Source organism: Ammospiza caudacuta, chromosome 7 (assembly GCF_027887145.1).
Source record: "Ammospiza caudacuta isolate bAmmCau1 chromosome 7, bAmmCau1.pri, whole genome shotgun sequence".
NCBI lineage: Eukaryota > Metazoa > Chordata > Aves > Passeriformes > Passerellidae > Ammospiza > Ammospiza caudacuta.
In genome coordinates, this window is record NC_080599.1 from 22,236,927 (window position 1) to 22,259,647 (window position 22,721).

A 22,721-nucleotide genomic window follows, 5' to 3' on the forward strand; every position below is an offset into this window, starting at 1 on the left:
GCTGGTGTCTTTGTGTGCTGCTTTCTGATGGTTCCAGGCAGCTGCCAGATATGCACACAGTGCTGTATTTACAATGATTCCTTGGTGTGCCCTGAGCTGTGCTGTTTCCTCCATCCTTGTATGGTCAGAATCAGCCCAGCCTTGTTGCTTTCATTGCTTGCCATACTATCAAAAAGAACACTGGAACCAACCTGCCAGTGTTCCTCCTTTTCCTTCATCTTCTAAAACGTCCTTGGATAATCCAGCTGGAAGCCTTGCCTCTCCCTCAAAGCCCCTGGGAAATGCTGGCCAGCAGGTGACACAGAGGGCCCCTCAGAGGGTGGGGGACACCCCATAAAATTGCTGATCTCTCATGTATTGATCACAGTGGCTTGCAAGGTTCCTGTTGTTTTGCCATTTTTGCTCACTTCACCTCCAAAGTGATCTTTCAGTAAGAAGACTGGAGGATCTGTTGGCCACAGATCTGAAGAAGCCCTTGCAGCTCAAGGGGATCTCTTGAGGGGATTTTAACCCTTCATGTAGCAACTGCATGTTTAACATTGATAATATGTTAAACATATGTTAATAACATCTTTAACATAGCTTGCTTTGCTTCCAGCCTCAGACTGTGATACTCCAGTACAGCTTGATCCACTCATCGAGAAAAGAGGGAGGGGAGATGTTTGTTTTTTCTGCTTGTATGAATCAGTGGGGCTTGATGCCAATCTGCTGCTCCTTTATCTGGACCAAAGGCAGTGCATTGTTTAGCTTTTAATAAGAAGATTAACTATGTGAGGAGCACCTGGTACTCTTCATCTTAAGGTTAAATGGTGCTTGAAGAGTTTCTGGCAGGTGGGGAAGGCTGTCTTTTGAAAAGCCCTGGTGTTTTTTGTTGGTCATTCTCTGAAGCACTGGAGTGCTTGGTGGAAGAGTCCTTTCTAGCACATAGTTTAATCAGTGTTCATGAGGCACTCTCATAGAACAGTGAAGTTCTTGTACCAAGGGATTATTGCATCATAGGAAGCCAACATACTGATTTCTCTCCTGTCTGTGCCAGTTTCTCAAGAATAAAACAAGTTGTTCTCACTCACTGTGCATGCAATTAGGTATCTTTATTCTGTGCAAAGCAATTTTGCTGTGGAGCATGGAGTTCTTGCATCCCAGCACAGTGACAAGGAACAAAAAAGAATGCAAGTCTTCCTGTCCTTGGTTGTATGAATCTGCACTGCAGTAACCTTAAGCACTGAGATTATAGCATGTGGTTAATCACCTGCTCTGATATTTACAATGTGGTCTTGAGAATATTCTCAAACTTGCCAACCACCAGTGACAGCTGACCCTTCAGACTCACTAATGTTTTAGCAACTGAGGCTTTCCAGAATGTTGTTCATTAAACAGCTAGATATTAGGCCTTTCAGATGAAGTTCATGTTTTTGTTTTTTGTTGATTCATGTCTCTTTTTCCCTTTCTCTAGTGAAACTGTGGTCTACCAACTTGGACAACTCAGTTGCAAGCATTGAGGCCAAGGCTAACGTGTGTTGTGTCAAATTCAGCCCATCTTCTAGGTATCACCTAGCTTTTGGCTGTGCAGGTAGGTAAAAGGGATTTGGAGCAAAGGGATATTGTTTCTTCCTTCCTTTATTCCTTACTCTCCCCAGAGATGTGAGGTTGGCTGCTGTGCCCAAGACTGAAGTGTCTTTGCAGTTGAGAAGTTTTACTCAGAGACATTTTAAGTGCCACAGTGCTGTGTCAGTGTCATGCCCCAGCCTGGCTTTTTCATTTGGGTGCCTTTATCAGAGATAAGGCAGGTAAAGAAATCACCCAGTGCATTTATTGGGATCTCTAAGGCAACCAGGCAGAGCTCAGCTCTGGGAGCCTCAATGTGTTATCATGATGAGTGCTGCTCTTTCTGATTTATAATATCGTTCTATAAATGCCACAAAGCCATACTGGGGATTTTAACTGGTTTTACCTGAAGTGTGCTGTAAAGCTGTGCATGTTCCCATAGCTCCAACTACAATCCCTGTGGGTGGGCTCATGTTTTCCTAGGCTGGGCAAAGATGGCTGTTAACATTTTTATTTTTTTGAATTAGTCAGTGGGGAAGGCACAAGGAGCCTTTTATTCACTTAGATTAAATGGTTCTTGGTGATAACACAAAGATCTGAGAGCAGAGCAGGTGTCGCTTTGGGAGGAAGCTGTACTGTGCTATGCATACAGTAACTAAAACTCACAGGTGCCTATAAATGTTTAAACCAACTCTGCATTTCTTTCTCCTTGGGGAGTTTTAATGGACTTGTAACTACTTGTTCTGACAACATTTGTTCTCTCTGGACTGTGGGAGATATGTTGATCATTTTTGCAACCACTAGTTTGCCATTTCATTCGGGTGTTCTCATTTTGAGGCTGGTTCTACTTTGGTTGTAACTCTTAGGAGGCAAAAAATTAACTTGCATTTTGAATCCAAAAATGGATTCAAGCTGGAGTGTAAAATATTGACTTGCTTGATAGTCATCTCTCTGAATTTTAGTGAATTACATGTAAAAATAGTTGAACAACAATGCCTACTAGCAGCATTTGAATGAGAAGGGACTCTCTAAGGAATGATGAGCACTAGCTCCAAATGGATCAGCCACTGATTAAAATATTCCTGTAAAAGCACTATGAAACAGAATTCTTCTGTAAAGACAATGACTAGATAACTGGGATTCTGTGCCACCTGAAAGGCAGAGGGGGATAAGGCGCAGATAAATCAAGGAAGGCTTTTGAAGCTGGAGGGCTCATGGGGTAGGAGCAGCTGGGAGTGTCTCTGTCCCCACACCCAGATCTAAAAAAATGGGTTTGTCCTCAGCAAGTGTGTTGAGAAAGAAGCATTAGGAAGCCCTAAAAGTTTCATGGAGGTTTTAAAGGACTGCATGCATGTTTATATGATTTAGAGGATGCTGAGGGGTGAAAGGGAAAGAAGTACTGAAAGAAGTACTGATGTTTGGTAATTGAATCTCTAAATAAAAATTAAAATGGATATTTGATTGATATTATGATTGCTGAAACAATTACATGGGGTAATTGAACCAATTGAAATTACTTCTCACAATGGAATTCTAATTGATCTTTCAGCCATAAATACATGTGGGGAAAATGGGGCATATTAAAAGAAACACTGGAATTTTGAAAGACATTATTTGTGAACTCCTAAAAAATAATCAGAGCAAAGAAATGAGTTAGTGTCTACTTTCATACCCCATATAGTAACACAGTCATGTTTAATGTATTATGATGGAGACAAAGGTTTTTCTTCTCCATCAGCTTCAGCTAGTCTTGCTTAATAATTTCATTTAGTTTGTGGAAAAAGGAACATAACTGTTGAATGGCATGAGTTGTCACATAGGCTATAAAATTAATAAAGGAAGATTCAAAGCTGACTTCCTTGACTAGTACTGGGAAAAACAAGCAGGGAACAGGGCACACTGACTTGATCACTCCTTTTTGCCCCTGGCAGAAATAAAAATGAACAGTCCATAATACTAAACACTAATTCAGTGATCAGTGTAGTGGCCAATTTCAGAAACCTGCCTTAGCCCTGCCTTGGCTTGCTCACATGCTAAGAGGATTTTCACATTTTGAAAACTGTTTCAATTACTTATTCAGTGATCTGTTCAAGGATAGAAGAGCCGAGACTTCTGAGCATTTCATGCCCCACTCAGTCTTGTATTGCATTTAAACAGAAGTGCTGTTTCTGTATATGCTCTCAATTTATTTGTTGATTTGATGGAGCTTAATGCTATATATGTGTCTGTATTTTTGTGTGTATATATGTATATATCTATAGTTTAAGACTTGATGAGGTAAGCAATTCATAAAATTGTTAGGGAGAAAGTATTGGTACGTAGTATTTGAGCTATAAAAGGAAGAGGTAAATTGATTTACTATACTATTAATTACATGCACATTTCAGTTCCTTTTTTCTGTATGCAGAATAGCTGAAAGCCAGCATCACTTCTTTAAGCAATGTAATTTTGACTGAAGTAGAAATGTTTTCAGGTTGACATTTTTATTTTCTTTAAAGGTTCTCTCTTAACCATTCATAAAGCTGGAACATCTTTTCATAATGTCCTGTTCTTTCACACTTTGCTTAAGAAAAGCTCTGCCCTTGACAATTGCATCTTGCCCAATTGCATCCATCTGTTCAGAATGACTCCTTGAAGTGGGTTTTCCTAATCAGATACTTCAGCTAGATCAGCATCTCTGTGCTGGTTCCTCCCTTGCCTTCACCACAGAAACAGGATGACCATCTTAAGGTCCTTGTCCTTTCCACCCTGTCTTACATTTCTTCTCACTTTTTTGTAATATTTTGGCTGTTGGCCCACACAGCCCATGATGCTGCATTGTGCACAGGTGAAAGGTTGAGAAGTACCTTTCTGCCTTTTCCATTTTTAAAACTCTCTTTTACAGGAAAAATTGTAAGCAAGGTCCCTTAGAGATCTACCAACACAGGCCATGAATTAGGTGAGCTGATGCAGCACAGGGTTCACAGCCTGACTTTGCTTCCAAATCCACCCCTCCAGTCCTTCAGTGTCCTCCTTTTATTTGGCAATGCAGCATGGAAACTGGGTGCAGGTGGAAATGGTTTTGTTAAACCCAGATCTCTGGTTCAAGATTCCTTACAGAGAATGAAGCAAAGTCAGGCTGTGAACCTTGTGGCACAGTGACTGAAATGGGGGGGTTCTGTCACAGGATTTGCTGTGATGCTTTCATTTAAATATAACCATCTTTAAAACCATTGTTAGACTGTATATCTCCATGAGGAACACTCTTCTCTAGTAGAGAGCACTGAGTTGGCTTCAGATGATGTAGGAAAACAAGCTTTAGATGCCACTATAAAAGCAAATCCCAGGATTAGCATCTAATGTGGATGATATATAAGTTTCTTTTCTGGACTCTTCACTCTGAAGCTTTTAGATGACCAAAAAAAAAATTATCTTGAGTAGCTTAAAACAGAACAAATGGGCCATAAACTAGAAATAGAGCCTATAGAAGAGAGAAATGGATATTGGTTTGAGAAGTAATTCACTTAAAATCAGGCACTTCAGGTGAGAGGAAAGCTGGTGTGTCTGGCTGCAGCCTGATAAAATCTGTTGCAGTGGAGAGGGCACATAAAGAAGAAAAGACCCCTTTTGTCTGTTACTTTAATGAAATATTCTATTTGCATGCTTTCTGAGTTGAAACATTGTCCAGTATAAACTGTAATCACTGCCAAATACAAAATCAGGTCATTCTGTGGTCTTTTTTTAAAAACAGATAGGGTTTTATTCTGAAATTAGCTATATAAATCATGGCTGAAGTTGTTATTGTTCTGCCTCAGCAATAGCACTGATGTCCTTAACCCATATATTTTCTAGCAGTGCCGTTTCCTTGCTTTAAAAAGAAAACTAAGGGCTGAAAATGCATCATGCACTTCGCAGCTGGAATGGCCAAGTTGTGCAGTCTGGGTGAGATCAGACTGTCTGCTAACTCCAGTGAGCTCAGTGTAGCTATTGATAGTAGGAATGTTTTATTCCCAGCCTGCTGTAATAGTGTCAGCAGCTTTCACTGACTTTTTATTTCCCATATATTATGCAGAGGTTTTGTAAGAATTCAGAGACCTGAAGTTTCTGTGACATTAGGTGCATCATCTCCTCAAACACTGAATTTTTTCCCTGTAGGACCCACAATTGAGGGGGGTTTGAGGGCTGAGAAAGGTTTCTTAGGGCTGCAGAGATGCAGGACAGAGACTGTCTCCTCTGCAGGAGCTTCACAAAATAAGTGCAAGCATCAGAGAAACGCATATGGACAGGATAGCAACAGAACAGCTGCAGCATAGTCAGAACTTAAGGTTTTGCTGCATTAGTTTTAGCTTTGGTCAGTCTCTAAAACAGCTTTGCTATGTTGTCACAAACTCTTGTTAGTGTGGGTTCAGATGAAGTGACCGCAGCAGGGAAAAAGTGGGGTGGTGCTGATTGATGCTGATCTTACTGCTTAGAGCAGCAGAGTTGGAGGCTGCCTGCATTGGCGATGCCATACTCCCTCCTAAACACGGCCAGGTTTTGCTTTTCCATCTCTTCCTTCACTCTACCAATTGCATGGCCAAAACTGAACTGCCTTTTTTCTGGATTAGGGTATTCTCTGATCCACTGAGCACCAGTGCCAGCCCCAGACAGGTTTTTGGCAGCCTGTACCAATGCCAGTCTTTGCTAACAAGGGGCAAACCCTCAGTGAACATAAGGTGTGCTCTTAATGCTGAGCTTCTCCTCTCTCACCAGCTCTCTCTCTTCCTTATTCCCTTCCCCACTTTCTGCTTTTCCTTTGAAGGTGATTTTGTCCTTCCCCACCACGTTTTCCAGGCTGTTTAAGGATGTTTCCTGTGCACCATCTTTAGCACTGCACAATGGTGTTGTATTCTGGTTTTGAATGGTCATAAAACTAATTTAAAGCTAGGGATCAGTAGCAGCATTATGAAGGACTCCTGTTGTTGTGTTAACACCTTTGTTTTCATTTGCAGCTATTTACCCACCCCTTCAGGCCTCTGCAGCACCCTGATGCACTTACACTTCAGGGTCAAAAGCGGCTTTTTTATCATCATCATTCCATTTTTCTAATATACCTGGTGTCCAAGTGGGGCCACTTGGAGACTCTCCTGGCCAGTGAAATATTGATTTTTCTGCTGCAGTAACTGGAGCAGTGATTTCTCTTTTCCAAACATCTCCCTGTAGAGTTAGCCTTGTACATTGTCTCAGATCTGGGTGACTTACCTGCCTTGTCACTCAGCTCAGAAGAATGATGGGATATTAATGACCAAGAAGGTATAGTGTGCCTTTTTGGAAGAGAATTAATGTTTTCCAGCTGAGAGCAAGGTCTTACCTTAATAGATTCTCATGGGTGAGCAGTGTATTCAGTTGAAAGCCTGCAGTGGCTCAGGAAGGATCTATTTGTGTGAATATATGACATGTTTAGGGTGGAGTTAGGGCTTGAGCTATGAGATTACCTTCAGTGTATGAACTGAACTCAGTGTTTAAAGGCACGGAGAAAGGTTAGGCATTCCTTTCAAACCTGTGAGAAACTTCATAGTAGTGAGTGCTCAGAATTCAACCTTGATGAAAGCAGTGGCATGCAGCAGTTCAGGGCTTGCCCATTACTTGGATAGGGCTTTACCTGCAGTGTGTCTTTTCATTTTGTGGGTAGGTAATAATAAACCTTCCCCTAGTCCATGATCTCTGAGGCTGTTGGCAGGGGAAGTAGGGGACAAGATTTGTGTTTTGGAAGTGCACATTTGTCACCTTTAATTCAAACTCATTCCAGAATTCACTGCAAAGCCTTTGTTTGTTTTGCATGGGAAAGCATTTACAGCACTTCAGTCAGTTAAGGGTTGTTTGTTGGAATCTGTATTTTTGGCCAGTAAGGCTGTGATCATATTTCTGTCACAAAGTCCTTACTTTAGTGGAAACACTGAGCTTAGTGGGATTTTTTAGGTGAGGGCAAATCTTTGAAGGTTTGACTTACATGCCATCCCTCTTCATGGACCCTGCGATGTAAATGAAGGTGAGAGATATCAAACCAAGCCTTCTGCTGTCCTTGGTGAAGGACAAAAGGACAAAGGAATGAAGGACAAAGATTGGTGAAGGCGATCTTTCTGGCTCTGGTAGGTGGATCATATTGTACTTCTGCTCAGGACTGACAGTGAGAAGAACTGCACCTATACCATGTTATTTGAACTTAAGATCTTTGTAGTTAAGCTGATTTTTCTGTTCCTGCACATCAGAGATGCTGCCAGATCTGTCAGGTAGTGTCTTCCTGCCTTGCTGCCACTGCTTCCTAGGAAATCACAAAGGGACATGAAACCTCTCATCAGTGTGCAGGATGTGTTGCATGTGCAATTTTCACATAAGCCTTGAGAGTTCAAGAGCTGATAGAACTTTTTTACTTACACAGAAAAAGCAGTATCTGACTTGTCTTGGATAAAGCAATTGCAATGAATAGTGACTAACAATATAGAGACCTACTGGGGAGTTTCCTAACTTTGTCCCAGAGGTCATCACACTTCAGTAACAAGTGAATGAATAAAATGAACTTGAAAAGCTCCATTTGATTCTCTAGAGAAAAGGATAAATCTGTCATTGGCAGAAATGAGCGTGCTAATTGTTTGCTTAAATATTCTTTTCATGAACATTTTGTCTTACAACTGGCACAGAAGTCATTTAGTCAATGTGACGAAATTCAAATTTAAATTGAAATGAGCCTTGGAATTCAGGAACAGATAGCCAACTCCAACATTCATCTTTTTCTCAGAACGCCAAATTGCTCTTGCTGCTAGCTATTGCTGTATCCCTTAAGAGTTTAATGCTTTCCAACCTCTGCAGTTTTACTGGTAGCTCATTCAAAGGAATTGCTCTTTGGAATGACATCCTCTGTAATGGCTTCCTGTGTTTTCTCCTGTTCAGACTGCATGGATTAACTGTTCCAGGCTTTTATTTGGGTACTGTGCTTCCATACTAACTGGTGAAGATTGTCACATAGCACAGGCAAATCTGTAACCAGTGAGTGCAGCGTGGGCTCTCATCTCAAGGGCATCTTTTCAGTGTCTGAGCATCTAAACATTGCATGAGTCTTTAAGAGTAGAGTTTTGAATGTTTGTGCAAGGTTCATATCAGCCATTTAAATCTCAAGAAAATGACAAAAAATGAGACTGTAGATGCATGTGGAAAACCAGTTACTTTTCACATGACTTGTTTCATTGCCTACTTAGGGTATGTTGTTTCTTTTCCACCTTGGCTACCTGTGTATCATCACATTCCTGTGCTTGTTTCCCTGTGTACACAACCCACCATACCTTTTGTTTAAGCCTTCTTATCTGAAGCTTGGATTTTAGCAATTGTGACACTTCTATTCCTCTCTTCCACTAGAGTCTGCTGTGAGGTCAGTTTAGGTAATGAATCACATAATCATCTCCAGCAGCTAGTTAACACTAATATCTCCTCAGGCTTGTGAAGCAAAATGTAGTTCTGGACTAAAATCAGGTTTGACTGATAATCCAACTCAGGTTCTCAGGAGCCTGCACTTCCCTTTCCTTAGAGCTGCTTTGGCTGCTCTGAAGCCTCTTTGATTCTCTTTTTATGATGTCTGCTAATACAACAGAAACCTGAAAGCTTCATAAATGCACTCTTAAAATCCTAGGGAGGATGTTCCTTTCACATCCATCTTTTGTAATGCCTCAAGGCCTTGTCTACACAATCTTGACCTCTTGGAGCGTGTGCTTCCAGGGAATCTGACTGTGCTGCCCTTTCCCTCCATCACAGCTCTGTGACTTGTGCAACTTTGTTTCTTTCAAGAACCAGAGCTGACATGGCTTTGGCATTATGAAGAGTGTTTGTTGTGTACAGTATGTGTCTGAATTGAGAGAGATGTGTTCAGCAAGTGCCATGGTATTTTTAGCTTTTATAGATGTACCCAGCACTCCATGTACAAGTATGGCTCCTGTTTCATCTCTTCCAAGGTCTAGTCTATTTAAACAGCATGGATTGAAGCACCTTTTACATAAAATGCCTGTTCACATGTTTTAGGTGTCATAAAATTTATTTTGGACATCAGCTTACAGGCACTAGTGTATGTAGAGTTATGCATTTACATAGTCAGTGAGAAAAGCTGTGTTAGGCGCATAACTGAATGTTGCATCTGAACAGTGTGTAATTATTTTTTCCTCTTTCAGATAGAAAGAATGAATTCTTTCCAAAACTTCAGGTTATTACTGCTATTTCTTCATTAGTTTTGTAGCATTAGTAAATCCTGCTTCTGTGTACTGAATATTTTGTTTCTCCGGCAGTCTGATAGACAACAACCCTTGAATTGCGCAAAAACCATCTATCCCTTACTCCTGTGAGAAATTGCTATAGCTCTTTAAAACCATAAAGGTCAAAGTTTCAAAAGAGTTCTAGAGAAATCTGTTTTGGTTCCCTCTCCCTTCAGAGCCCTTTTGTCAACTGATTAATATCTAATGTTTTATGTCTCTTCCTTCTCTCCTTAATGTAAGACAAGTTATTTAGGGTGAAGGCTTTATGGGCTGCTGGATCAAAAGCTTTAGACAAGCCAGTAACAAAATGTCCCCAGTGTGTAAAGACCATTATCCATAACCCGGCAAATGTCATCTGTAACTTTGAGCTATAGGGAATCTGTGGAATACAAAGGTTAAAAACCCAGTTGGCAGTTCCCATCAAGGCTGCTGTTCTCTTTATCTGTTCAGCAGAGGGAGATATAGATCTTTAGAGGAATGCTAGTGTTGGTGTATATTTTTTAAAAAATAGTACAGCTGGTGTGAGTAGGAGATGCAAATCCCTGGCTGAAGCAGGGTATAGTGTTTCCTGCAGAGCTCTGTCAAAATATTTCAAGTGCTGACCTGAAACCCTGTGCTGGGACACCCTTGAGCCTTTCTTTTGTGGAAGGGTCTTATTGTGCTGTTGGTTTTGCCAGAGATTAAACTGACAGACATTCAGTCTAACCTCAGCTCTTTATTTCAGTTTTCATGGAGTGGAGCTTTCTCAGTGTGCCCCTTTTATCATCCATTTTCCTAAACAGAACGCTGTTGGTCATTTTCCTTCTTCTCAAAGCTGTTTTCTTTGTTTAAATGAAAACCTGTGCTGGATTTGTGTTGAATTCCCTAAATATGATTTTTTTGAGGGTGCATTTCCATTGGATTCCTTAAATCTAATCTTTGGAGGCTGTTGCCCATCATCTGTATTGCAGTGTAGGAAAATGAGATTAAGTTGTCATCTCCAAATACCCATGTGCCTTGCTCTGCTTTAGAAACTTCCTTTCATCTCCTCACTAACATCATGGGCTCTGTGGCTTCCTCACTTTAAAGGGTTTAGTTGTTTGGGCTTTTTGAAGATTTTGCTACCAGCAAAATGAATCATACAGACCTTGCTTAATCTTGTATAGTCTTTAGAGCACATGGGGGAGGTTTTCACCTGCAGGGAAAATATGTATTGAATGCTTTTCTCAAGTTCAGTCCCTTTTTGGGTGGCCACTGAATGTTTGACACCTATGAAGATAGGGTGTGCAGGACCTCCCCAGGAGTCTGGTACCACTTGTCTAGACAGAGCTCTGAGAGCAAATATAAATGAAGTACTGCATCCCAAATCATCTTGGACACACACCTGAAATACAAAATAAGGGCATTGTTAGAGTTTGCTGCTGTGGACCAGAGCATTGCTTCTAAAAGAGATTGCTGAGATTTCCCCAGGGCTGCAGAAAAATGGTTATTCAGAGAAAAACTCTTCCTTCACTGCAAAGGAAACTCCAGGTAAAAGGAGGAGAAAAAAGCAAAGGCATCAAATGAGTAATTTTGTCTTAATTATAGAAACAGAGCACTTGCAGTTTCTACTGGAAGAAAAAATTGTGAATACAAAGCCATATCCAGCAAACATTTTAATGTGCCTGTGATAATGGCTGTTGGGATAAATTTTTCTTGCTTTATTGGGGCTTTTTTGGAAGGGAAGGTACAAACAGGAAAAATTTAAAAATTAGCTTTTTTTAGCACAGTTAGCTTTACCTGTGCTGCAGAGTTCTGGGGGAAGGTGTTGCAGTGACATGGGTCATGAGTGACATTCTGCTGTCTGCTCCTCATGTGATTTGTCATGCTGCAGGAGAGAAGCAGCACACTGCATTCTTTAGCAGGATGCTCCAGACAGTTTTGTCTGCAAAGGTTCTTTGCTTCAGGCTGTATCAAACCCATTTTTAATCTCTTGCCTTTACAGTAAAGGAAATTGTTTGTACAGAGGGCACTGATGTCAACTTACTGTGTTGATATAATCTAATTCCTTCTTCAGAAAATTCTTGTGTTAATTTTTAGTGCAGGCCTTTGTTCCTGTGAATTCAAGTCCACTTCTCCCTGTCCCTAATGCATTGTCATCTCTTTTCTTTTCCTGAAGCATCTCTTTTATGTAGTGGAGACTCTCACTGTCTTCCCTCCCAGAAGTGGTTTGTGATAGACCAAACCTTGTGCTCATCATATCCCATTCCAGTATTACTCTCTCAATTGAAATAGATCTTTTTATACTGTTTTGTTGGCTGGAAGGCTTCTTCACCATTCTTTGTCAAATGCCCAAATGCTACCCTGCATTTCTGTTGCTGAAATAAATATCCTTTTTTTCCTCCCTGCTGTCTCTTCTGCCCTGGAAGAGATTTTTTTGGGGGAATTGTCATTCCATGAAACTTCACTTGTCTTGTTGAGTTGAATTATTCCCAAAGATGGAATGTTCAGCTGTCCTATGTCCCCAGTCTTCTCTCCAGAGCAAGACCCACATAAGGATGTTCAAACTCTCCAGCCTGCCTTTCTGCTGTAGGGAGGATTAAATCTGTACCCCATACTTTCTGAATAAAGCCACCTCAGGCACATGAAGATCTGCAAGTACTGTTGTTTGGTATTACAGGCTTGGCAGCAGTTAAAATTGAGCTGTTCTTTTTCTTTTTCACTAGTAAGAAAAAAGAAAAGTGAATTAAAGGAGAGCTAAGGTTGTATGACAGTGCTTCATGCCACCCCCATTGTGTGGGTGTCGATAGACAAAACCTGAAAGATCTGAGAAGCCAGAAACCTGTGCAGCAAAACACAGCCCAAACATTATTGCTGTAGTGCTGAGAGGTGGGCTAATGCCTTGCCTTTCTTATGTCAAGAGCAAATAGCTTAGGCAAGTTTGTATTAAAAAAAAATTCTCCCTAATCCTTTGACATAAGAGCACTTTCAAGACAGCTGAGGGAAGAGTTTATAGAATTGTCTTTGGAAATGCTTAGACTGTGACTGAGTAGGGCTCTTGAACACATTTATTTAACTTGGAAATTGAATCCAACTTTGCAGTTGTCCCATCCTTGACTTGCCAGTTGGAACGGCTGGATTTCAGAGGTCCCTTCCAACCTACAGTATTCCATGACTTTCAGGGCCCTTGAGCAAAAATGGATTTCTGACAGATATGGCATTCTATATAGGATTAAGTTTCATTTGAGCTTCCTCATAATTAAATTCTAAGTTGTCTTTCAAACAGCCTTTGATATCATTGCCTTGGCAGGGAGGCTCCATTTCCTGGTGCATAGGTACATAGAAGATCCACTGGGGAAGTTCCACTTTTTTTATTAATGACTTTTCAGTAAGTCTGTAAGTAATTCTGGAGCTAGGTAGATGGCCTTTTTAGATTTCCTCTGGAATTTAAGGAAATGTCTTTTCGAACATTTAATTTGCAGGGTTTGGGCTCTGATGGCAGCCTTTCCTCAGGTGTTGTTTACCTGGCCCTTGTTCAGGTTTCTCTAAGGACCAAGGTACCCTCCTGTGCCATGTCATCCTCAGTGTACTGTATGGAAGTACAGTGATTTGAGTTTATTTTTAAACCAGGATGTTTTTCCTTTTTATCTCCTTCCTCTTTCTCCTCCCTAACAGAAGAAAGGTTTTTCCCGGTGCAAACTGAGGTCTTTGAGTCTCCTGATCCTGTTTCCATTTTTAGTCCAGTCAAAGACTTTACCTTTGTGGATTCCAGCTTCCTTTTTTAGAGCAAGAAATCACACTGAGCTTGGCCAAAAAGAGACTTGGTTAACCCATCTAAAGTTCTGTTGTTCTACCTCTTGTTTATCTCTGTTCAGCAAATACTCATCAGGATGACACATCAGGTAGGGAAATAACAGTGGGTGCTCTTTCCTTTTACCCAGAGACACTCAAAGCAAGCTTTGATTTGAACCACTGTACTCTGGACACTTGAATGCATAAGGATGTAGTTATATTTCCCTGCTAAACAAGTTGCCTAGATACAATTCTCAGAGCCCTGAAAACTGAGTGATCTTGCTTACACTTGGTATACAGAGGAGAAACGAGTGAAAAAAGATCAATTTGTGTAGGTAGATGTTTAAATATATATATAATTGGATTTCAGCTAACCCCTTCAATGTTTGAGTGATAGAAGCTTCCTCCAGGAACTCTGAAATCTTTTCTTTTTTTAGGCAATGGAATAAAACTGAAATTGAAATGTTACAAAGTCATGTCTCTCCTCTTTCACTTGATGAAAAGCATCTTGTGGGCTTGTTTTATACCCTTTTGTTTTGCTGTTCTTTTGGCTTCCCCAGCATAATCTAATTGATGGCAAGCAGAGGTATCTTGCACCAAATTTGCTCTGACTAGTTTGCCTTGTTAAAGAGGTCATTTAAATACACCCCCTCAGACTATAAATGTCTCTCATTGTTACTGCTGATGTACAGAGTTTCACTGGTGAAAACAAGCCAGCCTTGATCCAAGCTTGAAGTTCACATGGAGGAAAACAGACAAATGAGGAACATGGCACAATCATGAGCTGAGGACATGAGTTACTAAATGTAACAAATCAGACCATCATGGTAGAGAAGCACAAGAGCACATTAAAGATTACACTCCAGCCTGAGCTTCTGTTTCAGTAAAAGATCTGTAGCATGAGATATGCAGGACTGCAGGCTCTAGCCAGAGCATTAATATATGAAATTATTTTGACCTTTAGGTTTGTTATTGAAGATGTATTTTATTTTAAAAAAGTCAAAAATGTGCCTTGATCACAGAATAATTCTACCAGACCACTTAATTAACATCTGGCTGCCTACCTGACAGCTGTGCATTTCAATATGGGCATTTTCTTGTCTGTGACATTTATCTGCTGTGGAACAAGGAGCATCATTATATTCTCAAGTCTGTGAGTGCTGAGAAATCCAAGTAATGTAAAGGACTTCTTTTTTTAATGGATCAATAATCTAAATATTGAACAGTTGAAAAATGTGCATTTTTAAATGATTGAAATAAGAAAAATGGGCATTGATTCTCCAGCAATTTAGTTTTCCAGAGGAGAGCCACAGAACCTTTGTATGCAGCTCTTGGGTCTTTCTAGTGGCTGCATCCTTTGAATATAAAACTGTTGCATTGCAGGTAAATTTTTGTTTTGCTGTCCTTGGCTTGATATTCCTTCAAGTAAGTGGTTCTTGGTTGAAAAAAGCCTGGGGGGGGTCTTGTGAATTAGCTGATGCTGATTAATGTTCATGGTGAAAATGGGTGAAACACATGACCTACAAGATGAATGTTACCTGGAGAGTGGGGTTGCTCTGCTCTCTGATTTTGTGTGGGGGGGTGCTCAGTGAAAGATAGAACTGCTGCTGTGTGCCACCCTGTCATAACCCTTGCTGCTCTTTGTGGAGCTGCTGTGCATCCCCGCACAGTAAGAGCTTTACAATAGGTAGTGTTGAACCTAAAGCCTGCTGGTAGCAACAGTTTTGTAAATTTTTTTAACAAGTCTGAATGTAAGGAAAATCACTTTTGGGAAAAACAGACTCTGTCCTTTTCTTTCTTTTGTTTAAACAACTAAAAACCCAAGATCAATTCCATTTTTCTTAATAACTCGGAGGTTACCTATGATGCTGCTGGCTCCATTAGCAATTCCCAATTCTCTTATTTTAGAAGTTCTGAAACCTGATTTTCTATGACTATGTAACCAACTCGTGAGCTCATTTACTGCATCCCTACCCCTGCAACCAAGCTGAATGTGAGAATTGAGGCTGAGGAGGTGCTGATCCTTTCACCTTGTTCAGCACAAACCCATCCTTCTCTTTTGGCCTTTTCCTGCCAGCTGGAGTCGTGTGAATTTATGAGCAGCTGAGCAGAGAGGGATGCCATCCTTTCCTGACATGGGTTGTATTTACTGAAGAGGTGGCAAGATCTCAAGAGTTTGGAGAAGTCTGAATCCTTGATTAGTTGTCACTTGATGGCTCAAAGGTGAAAGCAGCAGTGTCTTAAGGGAAGTAAGCTGAGAGTAATGGAAAAGTGCTATTTAAAAACTCAGGCTTGTGGTCAGAGACCTCTGCAGCAATGGCAGAGCTCAGCTGTCCTTTTTGCCTTCTGAGATCACTTAAAAATACATGTATAAAAAACAAAACGACTTGCCAGCAAACATTTGAATTCAGAAGGTATAGCAGCAGATTTCTGTCATGCTCAGCTTCTGCAGTGACATTGAACTAGATGAGGATTGTTCTGGAGTGTTTAATTTGTTATGAAATATATACATGTTCTTTCCCTTTATTTCATCAATATTTAAATTAAGCCTGAATGCAGAAGAAAAGGTGAAGCAGGGAGCTGTTGCTGCCCAAGGGCTGGGCAGGCAGGAGGCTTTAACTCTTTAAATGTGAATTCTAAAATGAACTTGTTCTGAGTGAGTTTTCTAGTTGGGGTAGGGATTAGCTGAATTATGAAATTAATGTTAATTTTAAGGAGCAAACAGGAAACAAACACCCCTGGTGTTGCTGGTTGGCAGTGGAGCATGGTCTGCCAGGGATGCTGGAGGAGCTGATAGGTTCTTGTGGAGTGCAGGAAGTGTTTGATTCCCCTCATTGCCCACTCCATTTACCCCACCTTCATCTGCCTCTTGGGAAAATCTCATTTTCTGAGCCTCCCAGATCACCCTGCCACCTCACCTCTGACCTGCTGGTGTGCCAGAGATGCTGCCCATCCCAGACAATTTCAGCTCATCAAAGTCCACCAGGCAAGGATTTTGCTGAGATCTCTGGGAGTTGTATTTTTCTCATTTCACTTCACTTTGGGGCTCTCTACTTCCTCAGCAGATGGCATTTTTATCATGTTTTTTGTGAAGTCCATATGGCCTACAAGAGAGAGTATCTCTTTAATTGTAAAACATGACCACCTGTTCAGATTTTAATGAGTGCACTGAGCATTCATCTTCATGTATCTACTTAAAAATAGCTGCTTCAATTGAATTTAAAAAAAAAAAAAAACAAACAAAAAACTAAAACCCATTTGGGCGCCAACACTTTGTCGGGTGAAATAATCAATTAATAATTAAGTGGCTAATTTTGGAGCCCAGTGGCCTTGCTGATTGCCTCAGACCTGTTGTGATGAGAGCAGACAGTGATTGATTGCCCTGCTGATGCCCAGAGGCACAGCCGTGCTGGGGCCAGATGCTGCCAGGCTTTGAGCTGTTTACTGGGATGTTTGGAAGGTGAATGCAACTTCATGCTTCTCTTCTGCAAATAGACTTGTCTGCCCTGCTCCAGCTCTCTCCTCTCTGCATTGCTCCAGCTGCTCACATGCAGGTATCCCTTTCCCTGCTATTTTCTTGAAGGATGAAATCTGTGCTCAAAAAGGTGCCCTAATGGTGGGCCAGTGTTGAAACTGTAAGCAAAAATAGACTTGAAAGGCTTATCCACTAACTGACTCCTAATAAAAAACCCTGCTAGAATAATTCTGCTCATTAAAATAGTAATTGCCAGTTAACTGTTTCACAGCTCCCACAGGTCTGCTGCATAAATGAAAACTGTGGAGTTTCTTGGCTCCAGCTTTCAGGGAAGTAGAAGGGACCAAGATGCCCAGATCTTGTTACAGTATTAATGCTTAATTCAGAGTCCCTTAGAAAATTAACCCATTGTGCAATTAGCCTGTTGCAACATCATGTTGCTGTACAGCTAATTAAAATACCCAAATGATAGGAGCACACTGAGATTTGGTTGGTTGGAGGTTTAGTATTTCAGAGATGAAAGACACAGGAGCTGTTTGAAAGAGTGCTTGGGGCAAAGCATCTTCAGTGCTGATAGTAAGGGGTGCAGGAGCTGCTGGGTTTCAACATAAGAGTAATTTGGCAGTGTAAGTGGTGGAGAAAACTTGGTGTGGCTGCTTGGAGCATCTGCTTTACACCTTGAGAAGGAAGGGAGCCAGAAATCCTTACCCAGAGAGACCTCTGAGGTGCTCATCTGCAGACAGTAAAGTGCTGGAAGCAGTGAGAGGGGAAGGTGACTTGCCTGCCCACCTTATTTTATTGAAGGTGTTTCTGACACAGTCCCCACTCCATGACCCCCAATTAGCTCCTTAATCTGGGGGAGGAGCTCCCCTTGCTGCTCTGGTGATTGATGTAAACCTGGTTATCCCTCAAACCACATGGGATTTTGAGACAGCAGCTCTCTCAGTTGTACAGAGGACAACACCCAGCTTTGAAATGCTGTACAAATACAAAAATAGCTGTAGCTATTGGCTTTTAATTAATTTCTATGTAGTCTTTGTGATCAGCTTCCACCAGTGGGACATGATTTCAGTGGGAGGAGGGTCAGAGCAGATTTCAGCAATGTCTGGGTATCACAAATTGCTCAGTGAGAGAGATGTCCAGCTTGGTTTCCATGTGTGTGGCCTTCCCTCCCTGTTCTTCATGAATAGCAAGGGGTGATTAAATGAAATTCAACATTAAAGGCTGAAAGTTGGGAAGGAAGAAGCTTATTAACCTTGTTGAGCTGGAAGGAGCACTGTGGGGGTGTTTGGGGCTTGGGTCTCATGAGGTTTCTCTTCTTGTTTTTCTGGTTTCTTGGGAATTGACATTTGGCTGTGCAGAAAAGCAAACGTATCACTAATTCTGCTGTGATCCCTTTCATATGGTTGTGGCACTAGGGCACATCTGTGAATTAAATCTTAAAATGAACTGGAATTTAGTCTGTTCCCTCATTAGCAGAAATGCTAATTCTTTCTTGATTGGTAATAAAGTCAGAGGAGAGAAGCAAAAGGCAAAGGTAGGAAGGTTATCCATCCAGAAGCAAGCATGACAAATTTAATCCTGTTTTTCCACAGTCCAGTTTAAGTAGCAGACTGAGTTTTTACCCTTGAATTCTTCAACAATTTTCAAAGAGGGGCCAGCTTGAGGAAGGAAAAGGAGGAGGCTGGGAATTGGAAAAGGCAATTGGAGTGGATGGGCAGGGAGCTGAGAAGGCAGGCAGGAGACGTGAGAGTCCTTTTAGCTGCTGCCTTGAACAGGGTCATGGAGTTTGCAGCACACACGTACAGGCACACACATGTGAATGCACCTTCTTCCCTTCCTGACCCTTTGAAAGGGAGCATGGCCCCTTGTCGAATGAATTTTGGGGCTGTTTGAAGAATCCTCTTTTGCTGTAGCACAGACTGTTTATCCTAGACAGGGCTTGAAGTGAGATGTGGAAACTGCAGGCAGGATTTTTATTGTGATCATTCCAAGTCCTGTGCATCCTTCCCAAATGATTAAATGTGGAGGTGCTTGAGGGTCCCCAGGACAAGGGAAGAGATGAGAATCTTGACTCCATGTTTCAAAAGGCTGACATTATTATATAACAATATATGATATGAACATTATATATTATATTAAAATTATGTGGTATTATATTATATGAAAATTATGCTAGATTATATGGGAAATTATATGAAAATTGTTACATTCTATTATATGAAAAGTATATATTATATTAACATCATATTATGTGAAAGTTACATTATATGAAAGTTACATTATACTATACCAAGTTACATTATACTATAGTTACATTATATTTTATGAAAGCTATATTCTAAAACTATACTAAAAGAATAGAAAAAAGGATTTCATCAGAAGGCTAGAAAAGAATGAATAATAAAATCTCGTGACAGACTCAAGAGAATCTGACACAGCTGGCTGTGATTGGCCATTAATTAAAAACAATTCACATGCAACCAATCCAAGATGCACCTGTTGATAAACCATCTCCAGACCACGTTCCACAGCCATCAGATAATTATTGTTTACATTTCTTTCTGAGGCTTCTTAGCTTCTCAGGAGAAAAAGTAATTGAATAATTAAAGTTAATTTAATAATTAAAAGTATTGCATTTATTTAATAAATAAATCTAGCTAAAGGATTTTCGTAAAACATGTCAGTGACAAAATGTAAATTCCTTTCTTTCCTGGTGTGCAGATCACTGTGTTCACTACTACGACCTCCGCAACACTAAGCAGCCCATCATGGTGTTCAAGGGGCACCGCAAGGCCGTCTCCTACGCAAAGTTCGTCAGCGGCGAAGAAATCGTCTCTGCGTAAGTGTTGCCTCTTAGGTAGTGTTGGAATATTTCCTAATATAGCCAGATGGGACGTGCCTGAGCTTGTCTGGCCCTTGCTGCTTTACCAAATAGCACCAACTGTGGTGTTTCACCCCACAGACACTTTTGGCTGGCTGGGTGCTGCAGCTGGGCCTGTGGGGACAAGTCCAGGCCTGCAGGAGCTCTGGTGGCTGTGGGATGAAGCTTTCCCCCATAACAGGGTCTGCCCCTTGGGTTTACCTCTGGTGGAGAAGCTTTAGAGTGATGGTGAAGGAAAGGAGTCGGTTCTGATGGAGGGTTTGGATCCAGAGGTTTATTCTGGCCCACAGGCCTCTGAATGGAGCAACTACTCCAACAGAACTCTCAACCGTGTGGTTTGCTCACCCTTTTACCCAGGGGAGATGGGGAGGGAAGGGGTAGGAAGCCATCAACCAGGTCTCAAGGGACAGAAGACACCTGGATGGCCCAGTGTCCCCCCAGGGGTAGAGAGCATCCTGTGAATTCTGCCAATCACTCGACGCCCTTCTGGAATTCCAGGATTGACAGACAGTGCTGGGAGGGGGCAAGGGAGGGGGAAGGAGAGGTGACTGATACACCTGGGAGGGAATTATCATGGGAGGAACTGGGTTTCTGAGGTAAATCCTGAAATCACAATGCAACAATGTGGGCTAAAAACTGTGCAGCCCTCACTTCTCTGTGCTCTTCAGAGCTGCTGAGCAAGTTCACCTGTGTGGGTGGCTGCTCTCACAGGCTGCTGTGCTTTTGGGAGGCAGATCGTTGCTTTTCTCCAAGTCAAAAATAGAATTTCATTTGTGGTGTCACTTGGCTGTGCTCTGTCTTGTGGAGCTGAAATGCTTAAGAGGAATATGAAGACAACTAGACGTGGCTCCTGTGCCCAAGTGCTTACTTTGGGAAGCTGCAGGTGGACTTTGCAGGCAGACTGAGTTTTTACCCTTGAGTTCTTCAACAGTTTTCAAAGAGGGGACAGCTTGAGGAAGTAAAAGAAGGAGGCTGGGAGTTGGAAATGGCAATTGGAGTGGCTGGGCAGGCAGTGTGTGTGCACTGAGGATGCTCCTGACCAGGGCTCTGTGATGGAGAAAGCTGCTGGCAGAGCCCTGGGGATAATAACCTGCAGTAGAACACAACTGATGAGTGACAGAAGAGATCAAATAGTACTGCTATGTATATGGTCTGAAGAGGAGGTTTAGCCACAGCCTGAAAGCAGCTCAAGAAGGACTGACTGTTTGATCTGTTCTCTGGTAATTTATTATCTGCTCTGTGAAGGCCCCTTTTGGGCTTATATTTGGGTTAGAAAGTGGACAAAGAGAAGCTGTGTTTTGTGACTAATAGCATGCAGCTCTTCAGCCAGGGCAGACCATAAGATCTGCTGTGGAGGCCCTGAGGAACAATATTCTCCAGCTTCTGTTCAGTTACATGGCCAGATGTGTCTGCTCCAAAGCCAGATGTGGCTGCCTCCCTTCTGAATGCATTTTCAGTCACATGGGATTGAATGAATGAATTTTCACTAGGTCACCTAGTGAAAATTGGCAGTGGCTGGCTGCAAACCAGAGGTGAACCCTCTTACCTGATGGGGAGGGTGAGGGGCTGCAGGGGAATCTTGGATCCAGACACATTCATGTCTAACCCCTGAGGGCAGCAGGGATGGATCACAGGAGCAGCTCTAGCTGCCTTGTGCTGAGCCAGTGGTTATCCAGCTTGGTTCTGTCCCATGTTTTTACCCAGTGAAATACAGCATTTTAAGGTGTTTTCAGGCTGCAAGGGAGTTACTGTGAGCTGAGCTGCATAATGGAGGATTCCCTGGTGGCTTTTGGTACTGTTTATATTTAATCAGCTTCTCTCTTCTTACTTCCATTAACATTATAACTCTATATAAAGCTGCAAATTCATATCTGGAACACAGAGAAAATTAAATTTAATGCTTTGAACCGAATCTCTGTTAGACAAAGTGTTTAATAGAAACAGGAGGAGGCTGGGAATGTTTTACAGCCATAATCAAGTGGAGCATCATTTATGGGATACTTTAGGACAGAATGGCCCTGTTCTGTTTGGGCCAGCATTGTGAGAAAGCATCTCCCAAAGTTCTGAGAGGAGTTATTGATTGAGCTGTTAGAGCTGTCAGACTTGGACAGGCAGCAGCAGGGTGAGGGGACTGACTGAAGGGTCCACCTGCCTTCTGGTGTGTGAACGGGGAGAAATGTCAGAGCAAATTATTTTTCCTGCCTTTCCTTTTGCAGACTGGGTAGAGGCAACAGTAGTGTAGTGATTCTCAAAAATCAAGCACTGATTTAAGAAAAAAATTATATATATATATATATATATATTCAGAGTCTCTAAATTTCTAGCTAAAGCTGTTTTATGGATTGCATTGATTTTCTTTGCCTTGTAGAGATAGGTTTTGACCTCAGGGGTGTTCAGAACTGCCTGGTATTTAGCACAACACATTGATTACAGTGCTGATTTACAGAGAGAGATTTAACAGAGCAGCACATCCAAGATGTTGTTTTGGAGAGAATATGAAACCAGAAGAGCAGTGTAACACCACCAGGATCAATGGCCTTTGTCTCTCCTTGCAGTTCAAGGGTGGATAGCTTTCTTCTTTCGTGGCTTGCTTATCCTAAACAATATAAACATGGCTAGAGCTTGATGGAAATTCATAAACAGTTAAAACTCCCCATTAGTAATAGACTTAAGTGTTTTTATTTTAATGAAGACACCTAGTAGGTATGCAAGTAAAATATAGAGGTGAAGTGCCTGTGTATCTGAGGTCTTCTTGAGGGGAAGCTAAGAGCAGCAGCTGTCACAGGAATCTGACTGCTTGTGGACAGGGATTAGT

The 22,721-nt window shown here is 41.5% G+C and overlaps 1 protein-coding gene across 2 annotated transcripts in view; it reads left to right on the plus strand.

Moving 5' to 3' along the window:
• COP1 (COP1 E3 ubiquitin ligase) overlaps positions 1-22,721 on the plus strand; it is a 124,654-nt gene that overhangs the window by 68,477 nt on the left and 33,456 nt on the right. For both annotated transcript variants that reach the window (XM_058808441.1, XM_058808442.1), the window contains exons 15-16: positions 1,454-1,570; positions 19,747-19,864. In XM_058808441.1, coding sequence (XP_058664424.1) covers positions 1,454-1,570; positions 19,747-19,864 — 235 coding nt within the window. The remainder of the gene's footprint in view (positions 1-1,453; positions 1,571-19,746; positions 19,865-22,721) is intronic.